Consider the following 19,341-nt stretch of genomic DNA (forward strand, 5'->3'; position numbering starts at 1 on the left):
TATAGTATCTCTTTTCAAATCTTTGGCTGGATGACTTTAATCCCATGACGCTATTTGGAGCTATAAAGGCACTGGTATAAAAATGAACTATACAAAAGCCAATTAAAATACCTTTCTATAAGTTTACTTAAATTTTTCATTTGCACATGGAAAAGCTGTTTTCTACCACAGAATTTCTGGGTAGCTCCTTCTGTAGTGTTTATCATTAAGTTCATTTGAAAGCTGTTGCCCTTTATTAACATTTACAGCAAACCAAGTATATGGATTGCTCCTACTTCCATTATAAAGTGTAGTCCATGCACTGTATTTACTAGTCCATGATAAGAAAAATACAGGAGTTGGCCCAGTGGTGTAGTGGTTAAGTTTGTGTACTCTGCTTTGGCAGCCCAGGGTTCGCAGGTTTGGATCCTGGGTGCGGACCTACACATTGCTCATTAAACCATGCTGTGGTGGTGTCCCACATACAAAATAGGGGAAGACTGGCACAGATGTTAGCTCAGTGACAATCTTCCTCCAGCAAAAAGAGGAAGTTGGCTATAGACATTAGCTCAGGGCCAATCTTCCTCACCAAAAAAAAAAAATTGAGAATAAGCATTTAGAAACTTTTATAGCAACTTAACATTGCCACAACATTCAAGTATGTCATCGGTGAACTCTGCAGAATAAGATATTTATCAGTGTGGTTGTTATGGAATTTAGGTGGTAAATCACAACACAAGCTGGGTACTAGGTATGCCTAACAGGACCCTGCATCAGTTCTCAATAAAGTAGGGGAGGGGAGGACGTGCAAATCTGGTTCTTCATCAGAGAAAGTTTGAGAAACACTGATATAACTCTTCTGAGTCTCAAATTCTTCTGAGAACATGGAGGATCTGACAAGCACTCAAAGGTTTTATCGTTGCTAACATTCTCTGACATTATAAAATCCTGATAAAAGATGATGCAAAGTATGTAGAAGCAAAAAAAAAAAATGTATAAAAACACAAAACATGACGGAGATAATGACAAGTACCAAAAATTAGGTTGCAACATCAATCCTCATCAAGTATATGACTGATGCACCACTGTGAGTATATAACACTGGTTATCCTAGTCTTTTTTTCTATGTTATTTCAAGTTTTTCTCTATGGAAATATACTTCCATCAGGCTTCAAAGTCAACTTTATTGGAACATAACTGCTACATAATGCAAAAGACAGCAATACAGGAGAACAACAGGACAAATCAGTTTACTATGATTTACCCTCCAAATATCTCTTATTCCAGCAACTTAAAGGCAAGTTATAAATACTAGCTTTTTAATCTTACCATATCTATGAAGCTGCATCTCTGTTGATAGAAAGAATTGAACAAATTTTTCTAGACAATATAAAATATGCTAATTTAATCTAAACACAAATGGCAAATACACAAAATCTTATTAGCCTTAATTTGTCTAAAAGTTTCATAAAAAGTCAAAAAGCATGCATTCCATGACAGTTCCCCCTCCATATGCAACCCACCATAAATACCTACTCTACAAACCCAATGATGGAAAATTAATAAGCTGATACAACAAGATAAGGAAAGGAAGTAGACTAAAGACGAGAGATGAAAACACATAATTTGAATAACTGCAGAAAGAGCAAGTGACCCACAAAGCTAGAAACGGTAGTACTAAAAACGAATATAACGAAAAACACACCTGATCTACTTTCTGACTGAAACACATAATGTTAAACCTAATTTTCAAGGAATATAACATCAAATGAAAAATTACACGCAGAAAATTCTTCTTTAAAGACACTATTGTATGTTATATATCAAACTAACACTAAATAGAACACCTGTGGAGAAGTATTTTTAATGTGCATAAATTGTCAAACTACTAATTAAGATCATTTATAGTCTCTATGTAATCACTTAAATTCTTTCATATATGTAGCTATATTTCCACTTTTATTCCTAACGGATCTACAAGTGTCTTCTCTTTATTATTTTCTGATCAGACTTGCCAACAGTTTGATTATTTTATTGGTCTTTTCAGAGAACCAGATCTAATTTTTATTGAAATACTACTTGTTTTCTACTTCACTAAATTCTGCTTAATCCTTGTCTTCCACTGTCACAATGTTTACTCTATTTCTCGTTTCTTAACCTGGAAATAAGTTCATTTATTTTTGTCTTCATTTTCTAATAAATGCATTTACTTTTCCTCTAGTTAAAGACAATGAAAAATACAATGTAAAACTTTTTTTTAACCAACCTCTTAAAAACAATAATGATCTGCAGTGGGGAAATCCCCAGTTGATTTTTGGATGAAAGTCAAAATCCAGAGAGATAAGTGAAAAGTCTTAGTAACAACAAGTGGAGAAAGAGAGAGAGACAGATGCGGAAAGAGGGACAAGCATTCAAAGCCCAAGGCCAACCCAATGTTAAGAGTCTTTGGGGGAGATCATTCCCACGTTAAGCCGAGACCCAGTTCATCCCGAAAGAGCTCTTTTAGTCTCAGGATCAGAACAAACTACACAGAGGTCAGAACAAGATAATAAAAAAGGAAAAGAGGGTAGAAGAAAGCCGTCCTAGAGAAGTTGTTGAAACCAACCCTAGGGAAGAATGCACCCTGGAGACCAAAAGACCTCTATGCTTGGTCAGACCAGAGACTGTTATGCTTGAGGAATTCCTAATGGCAATGTTTACAAGATCCAGCAGATTGATTTGGCTAATCAGCAAATCAGATTTGATTTGGCTAAACTAAAGCCTCTCTAAAGGAGGGCAAATGCACCTTGGGCCTTGGAGAACCCTACAAATAATTCAATTACAACAACCAAGAAGCTAGCATAGATAACCAAGCACATAAAGATACAAAACAACATGAACAACAAACCAGCAGAAACATCCCTCACAGACTTCAGCTACTGGAATTACTGGACACAGATTTTAAAACAATAATGCTTATCTATTTAAACAAATATATGACAAACAAAAACATCTGCAGGGTATAAAAATCTACTTAAAAACTAACACATCAAGCATGAAAAAAGAACAAACATGACTTCTAGAAATGGAAAGCACAAAGGCAAAATTTAAAAACACAGTGGACATATTTAGCAGCAGACTGGACCTAAAAAACAATTCAAACTCAAGAGGTTAGATGAGAAGAAATCATCCAGCAACTCACTAAGGAAAGAAAGAGAAAAACATAGAAAGGAGAATAAGAGATATGGAATACAGTGAAAAGATCTGAAAAATATTTAATTGGAGTCCCAAACAGGAGAGGAAAGAGAATTAACAGCAATATTGGAAGAGATAATAGCTTAATTTTTTCCAGAAGTAATGAAACTCACTAATCCACAAATTCAAGAAGCCTTACACACCCCAAGCAGGATAAATAAAAAGAAATACACAAGTGAGTTCTACTTTTTGGAACTGGTTAACATTTCCATTGTGGACTAACAGTTCATTTTTGTGCCCACTGTATTGTATTTTAAAATTTTGTACAAACTTCTTTGTAGAAAGTTGGAAGCACAAACACACACATGCTTGTTAACTGTATTATTCAAATTTTCCATTTCCTTTTTATTATCCACTTCATCTGTCCATTTCTAAAACATAGAAGTTAGAAATCTCTCTATTATGAATGTGGATGCAGTTTCTCCTGTTATTTATGTCAGCTCAATATACTTCAAAGCTCTGCTGTTAAGTAAATAAAGTTTCGTGAATTTAGGGACCTTTTATCAGTAAGAAAAATTATTCTTTGCCCTTTTAAAATGTGTTTGATCTTGAATTTGATTATGACTAGTATCAGTATTATTATACCTTCTTTCTTATGCTTTCCATTTGCCCACTCTTTTTTCCCATAGTTTCATTGATATTTTTCTGTATATGTTCCTCGTCAAACAGTTCTACAAGATTTACTAGGAAAAAGAGTAGTCTCCCATTTCTTTCCTCCTCCACACCACTCTCCTCTCCCTAGAAATAATCCTGTTGACTCTTTCAGATGATTCGTTTGTCATTTACTATCATACCATTAAATAACATGCTTGCATTGCTACTTCTTAATCTTTCAGTTTTAGATATTATCCCATTATACAAGTTGAAGATTCAGCTATCTTTCAGCCAGCCTAACCATACATCCCAAGTACACTTTCTAAGCTTCTACCCTAATTTTGGTTGGGTCAATATGCACAATTACATTATTATAAAGTTCAAATGTTATTTATACACTTCCACCTCCAGCCATGACAGAGTAGATGGTAACAGACTAGGTCTAACAGTATAAACCACTAGAAAACTAGACAAAATATATGAAATAACTGTTTTCAGACACCAAACAAGAGGCAGTGAACAGCAGATCTGTTCATTGAGAGAAATAAATAAGATAGACGAAAATCATGAGTGTCCCAGCTTTCTGCTCTTCTGGCACTGACTGGACACTTGCACTCGGTCCAACAGTCACACTGAGTGGAGAGGATGGTGACCAAAATTTGAAGAGGCTTAGGCAGCTAAAATTTATGGGGAAAATACCACAAAGAGGAAACTAGTCCAAAAAGAATTCCAGAAATCTACATAGAGGAATCCTATGGTATCTAGTTTCCATAGGCAGTTCTCTGATGAAGACACTCTGATGGAGTCCATGTCAACAACGAATTTGGAGAGGAAATAAAACAGAAGTAATACAAATCACATTAAAATTCTTTCAGAATACAGAGGATAGGAAACATTTTTTAACTCAGTTTAGGAAAACAGCATTACTTTGATACCAAATCTAAAAACAATATAAATGAAAGCCAGCGATATATACCCCTTACAATATAGACATAAAAATCATTCTGAAACTATCAGTAAATTGAAAATCAAAAGGATATCATAATCAAATGGGGTTTATCCTTGGAAGCGTAACACACAACAATCATCACAACAGAAGCAGGAAAGGCACTGACAAAATGCAACACCCACTCACGGTAAAAACTCTTGGTAAACAAGGAATAAAAGAAAACTTCTTCAATCTGATAAAGACCATCTATGAAAACCTTGCAGTCAGTGACGTAATAGTGAAATATTCAACATCTTCTCACTAAGATTGGGAACAAACAAGAATTCTATTTTTACCACTTTTATCCAACATTCTACTAGAGGGCTTACCCAATGCAATAAGGCAAGAAAAATTTAAAAAGCACAAGGGTTGGGAAAACAGAAGTAAAACTGTCTTTATTTACAGAAGACACAATCATCTATACAGAAAATCCTAAGTAGTTTATTTAAAAAAAATTCAGTTGTTCTATAAAATAGCAATGAACAATCAGAAAATGGACTTTTAAAACCTGTATCATGTACCATAGCTCAAAAAACATAATTACAGATAAATATAACAAGACACACTGTACTATTCTGTAAACTTAAAACTACAGAACATTGTTCTAAAAATGTTTAAAAACTAGAAAAATAGAAAGACAAACCTTATTCATGAACTAAATGAATGAACATTTTTAAGATGTCATTTTTCCTCAAAGCAACCTGTTTTATTCAATGCAATCTCACACAAAATTTCAGTAGGCTTTTTGTACAAAATGACAAACTAATTAAAAAACTTACATGGAAATGCTAAGGTCCTAGATACCCAAATAAATTCTAAAAAGAAGAACAAAGATGAAAGATTTATTATACCAGATTTGAAGACTTAGAGTAATCAAGACAGTATGGTGTTAGCCTAAGGATAGACCTAATTGTCAGTGTATGGAATACAGACTCTAGAAATAGACTTACACATTCATGGGCAACTGATTTTCAAGAAAGAGTACAAAACCATTCAAGAGTGAAGGGACAGTCTTTTCTACAAATGATGTTCTAACAATAAGATATACGTATGGGGGAAAAAATCAATCTCAATCTCTACCCATATCTGAGCCACCATAGCATAATATGATTACTTTTCCTTTTCTGTATAACTTTCTCTTTCCCCTAGAGTTAGTAACTGTGTTTTGTCTGATTAGATCTCTGTGTTTATTACTAACTCATCCATCAAATCTCCTCCAACTGTTGAAATGGCCTCACAAGACATTTCTCTTTAAAAACACCAAGTATTCTTTCAATTCTATCTTTTTGTAGAAATTTCCTTGGAGTTTTCTGATTTGGCACATTTCAGATTCGCTGTCCTCTTTATCTGGGGCACAGCTGTCATCTTTCCCCATCATCCCAGGAATTCCACTGCTCCTCTCCTGTGGTTGATCACCTGTTTCCTTTATCCCATGTATCCTTCTCTCTTCACCATTCCTTCATTTTAGTGCAACATATCCTCCAGTAGATTCCCAAGAGAGAATGCATGGAACGTAAAACATTTTTGAGGGCTTTCAGATCTGAAAATGTCTTTTTGTGTACCTTCACATTTAATTAACAGTTGAGCGGATAAGAAGTTTTAGGAAGAAAACAAACGTCCTTCAGAAGTGTTTTCTAGCTTCAAGCCTTGCTTTTGAGAATTCTGAAATGATTCTGATTCCTGATCTTTTATGTGTGACTTACTTTTTTGTTTGCTCTTTGGAAGCTTGTAGAACTTCCTTGACTTCGGTATTCCGCCATTTAAAAATAAAAAAGTTTGTTCCTTGCACTTGATGGGCCTTTTTCATCTGGAAATATGTCCTCTGGTCCTGGGAATATTTTTCAATTATATTTTTGAAGACAATTTTCCTGCAGTATCACTGTGGTCTCTTTCTAGAACACTGTTTTGGTATCTGACCTCCTGGATTGATCCTCAAGTAAAGTTCTCTCTCTCACACAAATAGTCTCCCATTTGTCTTTTTGTGCTACTTCTTAAGAGATTTTCTCAATTTCATCTTCCAACTCTTTCCTTGAGTTATTTCTGCTATATTTCAATTTTCAGTGTTTACTGTTCACTGAATTTTTTTATACCATCCTTGTTTCATGGATGCAATATATTCTATTATTTCTGATATGAAAATAGTAATACTTTTGTTGAAGTTTTCACTTCCTTGGCCAGTCTCTGGTTTCCATGTGAGTCAATGCTGTATGATGCTACATCAGTACACAAACTGTGTTTCCACATCTGCTGTTTCCACCAGTAATTTTCTCAGAAATGCCACACTAAAAGGACACACAAAGGCAGTCTAAGGAATGACCAGGTAGCCTGTGCCTATGTTCAGGGAAGCACTAAAGTCCTTTTGACCCCATAAGGTTCAGCAACTAGAACCAAAGAGAAACACTGAACTCTCTTGGTTTTTAAAAACTGCCTGTGTCTCTGCTTTTCAAAGCTATTAAAGCCTTTCTGCAAACAGGCAAGCTTCATCTTGTGGGCCAAAATCAGGAGCTTGCTTCAGCTAGCCCCCGACCTGAATCTCCAACTTTATGTACATCATCTCAATTTGCCACTTCACAGAGTGGCCTCTAGGTGCCCTCTCCCTGCAGGGGTGGACTATGAGTAAATGGTTGCTTCATGGTCCTCTCTAGGGCTTTAGCTTGTGGTTTTCCTCTGCATTAACACAACCACTGAGGTTGGTCTCCAGAGACGGAAAGACTTGCTGGCCCCTAACGGAGAGAGGCAGCTTCATAACTCTGTGTGCTTGGTGTGCCCAACATACTCTCTGGCAGGGCTAAGCCACATCTCAACAGTCTAAAACCGTGTGGCCTGCACTGTCTGCCTTCCATGATCCACTTCAGCCATAAGAAAGGTACAAACAAGGTCTAGAAATCAAGAGATCAAGGAGAGGTTATGGTTATATTAAGTCAACAAGAAACTAAAAGAATTACTCCTGGTCTGACTAATTATAATTAACAAAAACAGCTGCAGCTAAAGATTAAAACTTGGAAACCCAAAAGGAGGTTGTCTCATACTTCTTTAATCTGTATTTTTTTCTGTAAATATTAGAGAGTCTTGATACTCATCCTTAGACAATCTCTCATCTTTTCTATTGACTCTCTCTCTATCATGATTCCATCCAGTGTCATAATTTTATAAATAAGATTCTATATGCTAACTTCCAAATTTATATCTCCATCCCAGAACCAAACTTGAATATTCATCTGTCCATTCAATATCTCCATTTAGATCTCCAACAGGAATCTCAAACTTAACATGTCTAAAACTGAGTTCCTAATCTTCTCAAAAACCCCCTTCCTAGGACAGTCTTCCCCATTTCAGTTAATGGCCATTCTTTACTTCGAATAGCTCAGTCCAAAACCTTGCAGTCATCCTCAATTCTATGGTTGTAAAACAAAAAACTGGTGTTTTATTCTTGTTCCTTTGTAGTCTATCTATTTGTCTCTCATGACCTTTTATAACCTTGTCTTTATTCCAGATATTCAAAATTTCACAATTATATAAATAGATGTTGATATTTTCCAGTCATCTTGCTTCACACTCCCAGGGCCCTTCTAATCTAAGGACAACTGCTTTTCATCATGAGGCATTCTACTAGCTCTTTGATTATTTCTTCCCATCCATTCTTAATTCACTGCTTCAGTAACTTCTTTTAGCAGAGATTAAAACCAGTAGATCTACCTTTTATGTTGCTTAACTTTTCTTTCATGACTTTTTATTTTTTTGCACTATATCCCACAAAAAAAATACTCGGCACAATCTTCCAACTTATTAATTTGCTCTTGAACTATATTCATTCTGTTCTTCAGCCCATCTATAAGACTTCATTTTCAAGATCTCTAATTTGTTCTTTTTCAAAAAAATGTTCCTTCTATATGAATATGTCATTCTCTCTTAGCTCTTTGAGAGGTACCAATAACACTTTTAAAAGTTTCTTTCTGTTTGCAAACTTATGTTAGGTTCTTCTATTTAGTGATTTTTGTGCTTCTCTTTCATAATGATGGTTTTCCTGAAATGTGTGTTGATTCTTGGTTGTTGTACATCTTTACAAGTAAGAACTCTGTCAATCAATCTACAAATGTTATTTCTCTTTACTGCAGGATGCTCTTTTGTGATTGTAGAGAGGTCAAATTGCTGGACAAGGTATGTCAATAGCTCATCCTCTCAGCATAGGAGGTCCTCTTCCTCCAGGTTGTTTCCATCTACCGTTAACAGTCTGACCCAAATTCATAATCAGTGTTTCAGTTAGAGGGCATATGTCTCTGCTATATGGCATAAAAGTTGGGCTAGACCCATATGCTGCTCCAATACCATACTCAACCAACCATACTGATATTTTCCCTCGGATCTTGAAGCACTACTATTTCTTACCTTTTTTCAGCAGTCTTCTCCCATGTTTTAAGTTAATGCTTCCTTCTTGAAATTGACCCTAACGGCCTTCTGTTTTTCAGATTTGCCACACTTTCTGGTCCTCCAAGAAAGGCACCCTTCTATTGATAGCCAGCTTTGCTAAAGTTATTTTATCTTTAAAACTCTTCTATATTTTATCTCCACTTTCTAAGGATTTGAGGTGATTCTAGGAAACCCCTTAAATGTGAAATGAATTTCTTTGCCATTTCCCCAAATAACTGATTTTTCTCTAATGACAATTTATCAATTGGTCTTTTTATTAACAGTCTACTTCATAATACTCCAAAGGAAAAATAAAAAAGAGAAAAGAGAGATAAACTTCATGAAGTCAATCAAATTCAAAGCCTCAGAGTCTTGGGTTATCCTGAAAGTCATCACTTTCAATAAAACAGTTTAATACAATTGTCTTCTTATGGAATGATGGGGAATCAATTTTTTGAATATGTGTTTAAAATCTGTTAACACGAATTTATTATAGATTTTGAACAAAGCTAATGTTAAGGTTTTCATTTACTTTTCCATTCACATTCTTAACAGATAGTAACTATATAAAAAGATACATATTACATATAAATATATACTATAAATATCTATTATATATGCTTATATATACTACATATATATAAACTATATTAATTAACAGTTAAGTAGATCTAACCTTTTTTCATTCATGTAATATATATTACATGCCCACTACATTAAAAAAAAAAATAACTGGACAATGCATTGCCTTCTGAGATATAATTCCTCTGGTAAGGAAATTGAGAGAGAAAAATTTTTTAAATAATCCAGGTATCTAAAACACATTTCTGTTTTCTCAAAATTTGGCAGTAATAAACATAAGAGCTCTTTAAAATAAACAGAGAAAAAAGTTTAAATCACACAAAAAACAGACATTAAAGAGAAGGCAAAAAATAGATATCTGTATTAAGCGCAAAAGTCACAAATAAGTCCTTCAAAGTAGAAATGCAACAATCCTACTCACCCTAATGTTTTACTCACTACACTGAAACTGTTGTGCCTGCTTATTGAAACAACACACAGAAAATATTAAAAATCATAGATTTTTTTTAGAGTTAGAAGTGACTCAAAAGACTTATATTTGAATCCCATACCTACTACCCACTTGTTGATGCCCCTGGATAAGTTAGTTAAAAAGCCCAGTTTCCTTAAGTGCACAATGGGGATAGCATTAGCATTATCGTCTCAGAATCATAGAAAGGACTCAACAAATGACTAACTATTACCTTATGAATCAGGATTTCTCTGTCATTTTAACCCACGACCTCTTTTAGTAAACATCAAAACTTCTCTCCTATTTTGTACCAGAAAATTAAAGTGCATTTCCCCCAGATGTAATATTGAATGTTTTTTTCCAACTTCACACCATCTTATCTAAATCCATTGCCTCTCTACTCCTAATCCTTTTAAATGGCCAGTACTGGGGCCAGCCCTGTGGCCAAGTGGTTAAGTTCACAGGCTCCGCTTCAGCGGCCCAGGGTTTCACCAGATCGGATCCTGGGCATGGACATGGCACCGCTCATCAAGCCACGCTGAGGTGGCATCCCACATGCCACAACCAGAAGGACCCACAACTGAAAATACACAACTATGTACTGGGGGGCTTTGGGGAGAAAAAGGAAAAATAAGTAAATAAATAAAATTAAAAAAATAAATGGCCAGCACCACTGATCTTGTTAATGTCCTCAAATAAGAAAACTAAAGGCCAAGCAGAGAGAGCCTACGTGACTTTATCAAGATCATAAACTGAGTTAACAACAAAGTGAAGATTTGAATCCAACTCCCATGGCAGTGTTCTTTGACTTCATTATATTTTAAAAATATAATGCTATATATAATGTCACTTGAAGTTTGTAGATTCTTTTAAATCTACTTACTCATATGCATGGGGGGAAAAAACTATACACAAGGTTATTTTGAAGTATTTACCTTTCTACATGCAGGACAAAGCCCATTTTCATCAGTGCGAATTCGATGCCAACAAAATCGGCAAATCTGGTAGCCACAGGTGCAAGGGAAAAAGTTGATATCATCTATCTCCAACGGCTCCATGCAAAGAGGACATTCCACAGGGTCTTCCTTCGCATCAGGACTGCGAGACATCTTTACGTTTATTGAACAGCAGCAAAAGTTTATAATAATTTAAGGGAGAAGGAAGTTCAGCACTGAACACTAAAATGTAGAACTTCAAAGACCTGCATGAGAAGAAACAAAATATACTGTTTACTAATGGAAATAATGGCATTTAAAACAATTACGAATCATCAAAAAATTTAAAAAATACTAATCAGACCAATTTTTGCTATCACCTCAGAAAAGATTTCAGAATGGAATTCTGAACATTTTTGCATGTCAATATAAAAAGCCTGGCATTATTAATTTTTTAGATTCAATAGAAAGTTCAAAGAACTTCCTTTTTTCTAGATAAAACATTTAGTAGTAACTAAACACTACATCATAGCACATTTTAGGGGAATAAATAATAAACAGAGAAGCATCTTCAGCCTTAAAGCTGAAGTAATTTAAATAATTTAATATTGTAATTTAAATAATTGTAATTGTTTAAATCAGTAATTTAAATAATTTGATACTGGTATAAAAACAGGCTAAAGATTAAAGAAACTAAATAAAGAATCCAGAAACAGAACCATGAATTTGTGAGATTTTAATATTTGGTAAAGGTAACATTACAAATCAATATGGCAAGGATGAACCAATTTATAAACGGTAATAGGATACTGTTCTATCCACTTTAAGAACAGTATCTATCTATCTCATACTGCAATCAAAATAAACCCCAAATGATCTGTCTGAAGAGCTATACATTGAAATAAACTACTAAAGTGTTAGAAGAAAAAAATAGAATTTTTTAAAATCTTGTAAAAAGAGAAATTCAGAAGCCATGAAAGAAAGATAAGATCGACTTGGCAACATGGAAAGAAGAAATTCTAAACAAAATTAAAGGTAGGTAACAGAGTAAAGGATATATCACTACATATAATGAAGAATTGGTCTCCAGAATATATAAAGAAATCTTACAAAGCAATTTTAAAAAGTCAAAAGAAAAAATGAGAACAGAATATGAGTAGTTCACAGAAGAATTACAAATGATTACAACATAAGAAAAGATGATCAACTCCTTTAGTTAGTAAACAGTCAGATAGCATTTTTCCCCATTAGTCTGTCAAGGAAGTTAGTCTCTCCATAAAGTAGAGATTATCACTGATCTAAGTTCCTCTTCACAAAGAGGAAATGGGAGCACAAAGAGTACCTTGCCTTAAATTGCAGAGTTATTAAGTGCTGCAGTCTGGATTCATTCCAGAAAGTCTGAGGCCCAGAATCTGTGCTATTCCTTTATGCCACCTAAGAATCTATCCTTCACAAATACTCACACATGTGCACCAAGTACTTTGCTATATGTTTTGCAGCATTTTTCATTGCAAAACTGCAAACAACATAACAGTCCATCAGCTGGGAAATCATTGAGTAAATAATGGTATAGCCATAAGGTAGATGGTGTGTTCAATCAGAAGACGTCTACTATATAGTTAGTTTTTTTAATTCTTTAACAGCAAGCTGGAGACTAACATTAACATATAATTACTTCCATGTAAATATATAAACCCTGTATGTGTATATATTTGATTTGCTTCTCTAAGAAAATAAAACACATAAAAGGTTATACACCAAAATGTCATCATACCACCAAAGACAAAATGAAGGTAAGTAAGAGAGCACTAATTTTATTCTCAAAAAGTCTGCATTATGTAGGGGCTGGCCCAGTGGCATGGTGATTAAGTTTGCACGCTCTGCTTCAGTGGCCCAGGTTTCAGGGGTTCAGATCCGAGGCACAGACCTACACACGGCTTATTAAGTCATGCTGTGGCAGCATCCCACATACAAAATAGAGGAAGACTGACATGGATGTTAGCTCAGGGACAATCTTCTTCACAAAAAAAGAAAAGCAAAAAACACTGTATTATCTGAATTGTCACAAAAAACATAATATTTTTGCAATTCAAATGACCAGACCTAAAAAAAAGAGGGAAATTTTCTTCTCCTTTGGGAAAATTAAATTAAATCTGGCCTTGTTAATTAGAAAAGTAAAATATCTTCTTATTAATCTATAATTATTTCAAAACAAAAGTTTAAAACAGACAGAGAAAGGAGACTGGCCTCATGGCATAGCGGTTAAGTTCAGTGTGCTCCACTTCAACAGCACGGGTTCACGGGTTAGGATCCTGGGCACAGACCTACATCACTTGTCAGCCATACTGTGGTGGTGACCCACATACAAAATAGAGAAAGACTGGAGTGGATGTTAGCTCAGGGACAATCTTCCTCAAGCAAAAAGAGAGGAAGACTAGCAACAGATGTTAGCTCAGGGCTAATCTTCCTCAGCAAAAAGGAAAAAGGAGAGAGAGAGAAAGAAAGAAATGGTATATGTATTTATAAACAATTCAGAAATCCTAGTTTGCAGACCCAGTTTTATCACTATCAGTTTCCTCATATATAAAATGAGGGGTTTAGAGTTGATTTCTAAAGGCTCTTCCAACTTACATATTCAAAACCTGTACTTGTAGAAAACAGATTCAAACATAGGTTCCACCAACAGGAAACTAAACTAAAATAATCAAGGGGTGCTGTCTACACTTCAAATGTACTTTTAATTATAAGACATTTTTCCATAACTAAAGATTATAGTTTTAGTGAAATTTCATGGGATGCTGGGAGGAAACAAGACACTGGGGTTTATGAATTGAAAAGCATTCTGGAAAGTAAATTACTGTTAAAAAAGATGACATATTGAGGTTTTGCTTGCTTCTTTCTTTTAATTTTAAAAAAGTTTGCAAGAGTCATCATCCAGTTTAGAGGGAAGAAAAGGGACAAAACAGCAAGAAGTTCCTTAAGATGGTTAATATAAAAGCAAGTACATTTTGTTAGCACCATGGAGAGATGCCACGCAAGCCAGCTGCCAAACGTAGTCACAAAACTGGTAAATGCAGGAGTGAAGTTTGATGTGGCAGAACAGTAGATGGAATACAAGGTAAAAGTGAACTTCTGCCTCATCTCTTCCACTAAGTGGCTATATGATCTTGGATAAGACACTCAAAAGTTGCAGGACTCAATTTACTCATCTGAAAAATGTGAAGAGACAAAATTTAATGGAATTTCAAGTATAAAGAAATTGCCTTTATGTAACCCCACTGAACTAAGTTTTTAAGTAAACCCTCTCCCCTCCAAATGCCCTACCCCAAAATTTCCATTTAGGGATGACTAATTTTATTTCATAAGCCAGTCAACTAATACTGAAATAAAAATAAAACAGAATGAGTTGAAACAAGAAGGTGTATAACGGTATAAGACAGAAATAAAAGATGTTTTAAAAACATAAAAAGAGAAGTAAAGTAAGGGTTCTTAGGACAGAAGTGATCAGTTTTTGATTCAATAAATAATTTTCCCCAAAAACAATGTTCATTTTCCCATACACTATCTAATCCTCACAGTGACTTGGTAAGAACATATTACCCCCCTTATAAAAGATGAAACTAAGGCTAAATTGCGAACCAGCATTTAAGTGTTAAAGACACAATTCAGAAGATTGCCAACTTCAAAACCCATGTCCTTTCCAATGTGGTAAGACAGAAGTCATGATTACTGAAGTCACAGCTGCCTATCCTTGGGTAAAGCATACAAATGTCCACAAAGTAAAAATGAGGTTACTTTTTCAAAAACTTAAAATTCTACAGGAAATCTCTACCTCATTACTTGAGTTCTTGTTCTCTATATGACCTGCAACTAATACCACAACACAGTATAAATTCTGACATACATAATAATGCTCCTAAATCACCAAAAATCTCACATACCATGTAGTAGATGCACAAAATAAAAATCATATCCTCAAAATCATGCTCGAAAATTTCTTATCATTAAGTGCTATACATGGTTTTGTGCTTAAGACTCTGTTCAAATGATTTGTATAAAAATACTCTATAAAATGTAAAAGTACTGCAGCCACTGTGGAAAATAGTTTGGTGGTTCCTCAAAAAGTTAAACACAGAATTAGCATACGATCCAGGATTTCCACTTCTGGGTATATACCAAAAGAACTGAAAGCAGGGACTCAAAGAGATACTTGTACACCAGTGTTCATTGCAGCACTGTTTGCAATAGCCAAAGGTGGAAACAACCCAAGTGTCCGTCAACAGATGAATGGATAAACAAAACGTAGTATATATATAACAACAGAGTATTATTCAGCCATAAAAAGAATAAAATTATGATACATGCTACCATGTGGATGAACGTTGAAAACTTTAGCCTAAGTGAAATAAGCCAGTCACAAAAAGACAAATATCATGGTTCCACTGATACTAGGTATCTAGAATAGGCAAATTCATTGACACAGAAAGCTGAATAGAGGTTACCAGGGGCTGGGGGGAGGAAGAATGGGGAGTTATTGTTTAATAGATACAGAGTTTCTGTCTGAGATGATAAAAAGGTTTTAGAAGCAGAAAGTGTCATGATGGTACGACATTGTGAATGCACTTAATGCCACTGAATTGTACACTTAAAAAAGCAAATTTTTATATTACATATATTTTAGCATAATAAAAATCAAAAAAAGGAAAATATATACACTTAAATATAGTATATAATAAACAGCACTTTTGAAAAATTAAGTGTTTGGTTGCCTTATACGCTTTGTGAAGTTATGTGCCTTAAATTAATTAATCCTTTAATTTTCTGCCAATCTAGTAGCTGAATTTGTGATAAATTAAATGCATGTATGATGCAACTCCTTTGAATAGTTACATAGAAATCACACTCCTGAATACACCATACACCCAAAATTATACATGCATTGTAATTACACATAACGGAAAGCTATTTATAGATATGAAATATATACACACACTTTGAATGGTATCTAGAATAGCATCTTAAGTTTCTATAAAAACTATACATTCAATATATAACCTAACATTTAAAAAAATCTGTAATACAAGTACAACACCACACAGCTTATATTTTACTTATCAATGTTTTATACCTATGAAATTCTTGTTTCTTTAACAATCAGTCTATTCTCACTAGACAGAAGCTTCAGGAGAGCAGAGAAGTTACCTGGTGCATCACATTTACAATAGAATATCAAGCAGCTATAACATGGCCGCTGGTAAACAGTAAGCACTCATACATTTGACAAATGAATAATAAATAAAAGAAGGAATGAATTATTTGTTATATGTCAATTGTGACTGACAACTCTCTTCAAAAATAGGAAACGACAGTCCAAGCTGCCCGTTGTTTCTGTATTAGGCACATACTTTACAAAGCGTGTTACTTACATAGACCACTCAAAGGCAAAAAACAGACTGAACGATAGCTATGGAGAGTTTGCTAAATGAAAAAGGAAGGTAAGTCAACTGCCAAAATACCAGCACCAATACCTCTTCCCCTTTTTAAATTAAGTACCAAAGTACCAGTATACATACACCATGAATATACATATACTATGGAACTCAAAACCGTCTTTACTACCTTCAGGAAGGCAGGAAAGCTTATTTATGTTTTAGAAAAATACCTACCTAAGAATTTAAAGTCTCTCTCATAAAAGGTTAAGCTGCAGTTATTTAAAAAAATCAATTATGTGGGATTGCTTTCTAACTCTCCACCAATTTGTTCTTTATTTAGTAAATTATTTGTACTTTAAGATGTAAATCAAAATCAGCATTCAAGTCATCTCACATAATGTAACATGTCCCCTAAGTAATTTTTGCAGGAGAAGGGGTAGATAAGAGTGGAAGAAGACGAAAAGAATGTTTTTCCAATACAAAGTACTGAGAACGGAGACTGTCTCACTTATCAGCATATCCAAAAATACAAGAATAGTTCTTGGCATATAGCAGACACTTAATGAATTTTGCCAAATGGAAGGAAAGCAAGAAAGAGGAATGGAGGAAAGAAAGGGGTAAAAGAAACAAAAGTACCAATTCATTCATCAACAAATGTCTAAGTACCTACTGTAGGAGTCATTGAACAAAACTGTGCCATCCTTACAAGTCTACATGTAGCAAATACACATTAGACACAGTAACAGACTTCTCTGAACATCTCATTGAAAAGGCAAAGGTATTTTCTTATGATGCAACACTCAATATTTTAAAAAATAGTAATTTGCCAATTTGCATGTATTCATTTGCACAGTTAGAGCAATATGATCACTGATTTGGGGAGAGTGGCTCACTAAAACCCACCAATTTATCAGCTGCACAAATCAGATGGCAAAAACGACAAATCGTTCAAATCAAAGCCATAAAGAAATGCAACCTTCGCATACAAATATATTTTAAGAAACCTAACACTATGAAAATTCAAATGAATAAGAGAAATTGAAGATGATCATTTATGTAAAAAATCAATTTTAAAGAAAAAAGATTTGCTACAAGTTTCCTTTAAACAAAAAAGTTTCCTACACATTTAAAATGGTTCAAGTAAAAATATCTAATTTAAACTAACTTGGTAAAGACATCTACTACTTAAAGCATAGTAGGCAGAACTTAATAACAATTAGTCTTTTAACCAGGAAGAGGGGTAAGAAAAGGCAAAAGTACATTTAGGCTCTGCTATCAAGAAAGCTAACTGGTTGTCCTAATTGTATCCACTACACCCATAACACTTATTACTCCCTCTATGTAAAAAGATTCTAATTTCATTAGAAAAGTTAGACAGCTTGCCAGTGAAGGTTTTTGCCATCCTAACAGCTCTTTTTTATCTTCATTCATTCAGTGATCCAACAGTTATTAAGCTCTTAGTGTGTTTCAAATTCTATTCTAGGTCTTTGGGATACATTAGTGACTGTACAGGCAAAAATCTCTGCCCTTGTTGCCTAACTTTTAATTGGAAGATCTAAACAATAAACATAATAAATCAGTAAATTAAATAATATGATATAAGGTGATAATACTTTGGGGAATAGTAGAAGGTACCAGAGATGGAGCTGCAATTTAAATGGACTAGTTGGAGGAGGCTTCGCAGAAAAGGTAACATTTAAAGGAGGTCCCTGAGCAAGCCCTGCAAATATATGAGAAAAGAACAGACCAGGCATGGAAAAGTCAGTAAAAAGGTCCCAATGAGGGAACATGCCTGAAGTGTTCGAAGAACAGCAAATTCAGAGTGGCTGGAGTAGTTGAGAAGAACAGTTTGAGATAACGTCATGGGGGCCCAGGATCTTCTAAGGATTCATCTTAGGCCACTAGAACAACTTTGGCCTTCTTTGTGAAATAAGCGAAGAGGAGCAGAGAGCTTTAAACAAAGGAATGGCATGGATTTGATCTATATTTTAAAAAGATCTCTTGGGTTCCACTTCCAACATGAGAGCGTAAGGAGCTCCACAAACCCACTCTCCAAGGAAACCAGTGAAAATTATTTAAAACCAACCATTTAAAGTATCTGGAAATGATCCTAAAGGCATAAGGCAAATGAAGAATCATTTATTCAAGAAAATGTACTAAAACTCAGAAAAAACAGCAAGACTATGTAGTATTCCAACCAAAGCCTGCTCCACCTCTCCTTCCCTCCCCCTTCTCAGCTCAGTGAGACTGAAACTCACTCCAGATTGGTATAGCCAAGAAGACAGGGCGCCCTCTCAACACAACTACCAGGCAGAGAACTATCTTCCCAGGAAAGACAAGACATCAGCATTTCTCATCCTGCCCAAAGCCACCTGATGCTGAAGCTAAATTCTAGCTAAGTACAGCAGACAGGTGGGGGCTCTCCTCTTCCACCCAACTGTCACTCATGGGAAAGAGGTCCTACGTTGCTGCTGCATGTTGAATAATACCAGGACCCAGATTGCCCTCCACCTAGCTACTTCATAAAGTAGAGGTCCCACACCAGGGAAGGCAAGACAAGACCACCTGAGGCTACTGTACACCCATCCAAGAAGTGCTCAGTTACTAAATGGGGGTTGTCAAACAGAGAGAAAAATGCACCACTGTCCCCACTACCCAACTCCAGAGCCAAGCCACAGATTGTGCCAGGAGGGTGAAGCAAGCCTTAAAACAAATAGTTCTGAATCTCTTTCGCAGGAA

At 35.0% G+C, this 19,341-nt stretch overlaps 1 protein-coding gene across 7 annotated transcripts in view; it reads right to left on the reverse strand.

Annotated features, from left to right (window-relative positions):
• The window catches only part of CNOT4 (CCR4-NOT transcription complex subunit 4), a 137,473-nt gene that overhangs the window by 68,500 nt on the left and 49,632 nt on the right, over positions 1 to 19,341 (reverse strand). For all 7 annotated transcript variants that reach the window (XM_046669509.1, XM_046669507.1, XM_046669508.1 and 4 more), the window contains one exon: positions 11,171 to 11,436. In XM_046669509.1, coding sequence (XP_046525465.1) covers positions 11,171 to 11,344 — 174 coding nt within the window. In that variant the 5' untranslated portion in view covers positions 11,345 to 11,436. The remainder of the gene's footprint in view (positions 1 to 11,170; positions 11,437 to 19,341) is intronic.

Source organism: Equus quagga, chromosome 8 (genome assembly GCF_021613505.1).
Source record: "Equus quagga isolate Etosha38 chromosome 8, UCLA_HA_Equagga_1.0, whole genome shotgun sequence".
NCBI lineage: Eukaryota > Metazoa > Chordata > Mammalia > Perissodactyla > Equidae > Equus > Equus quagga.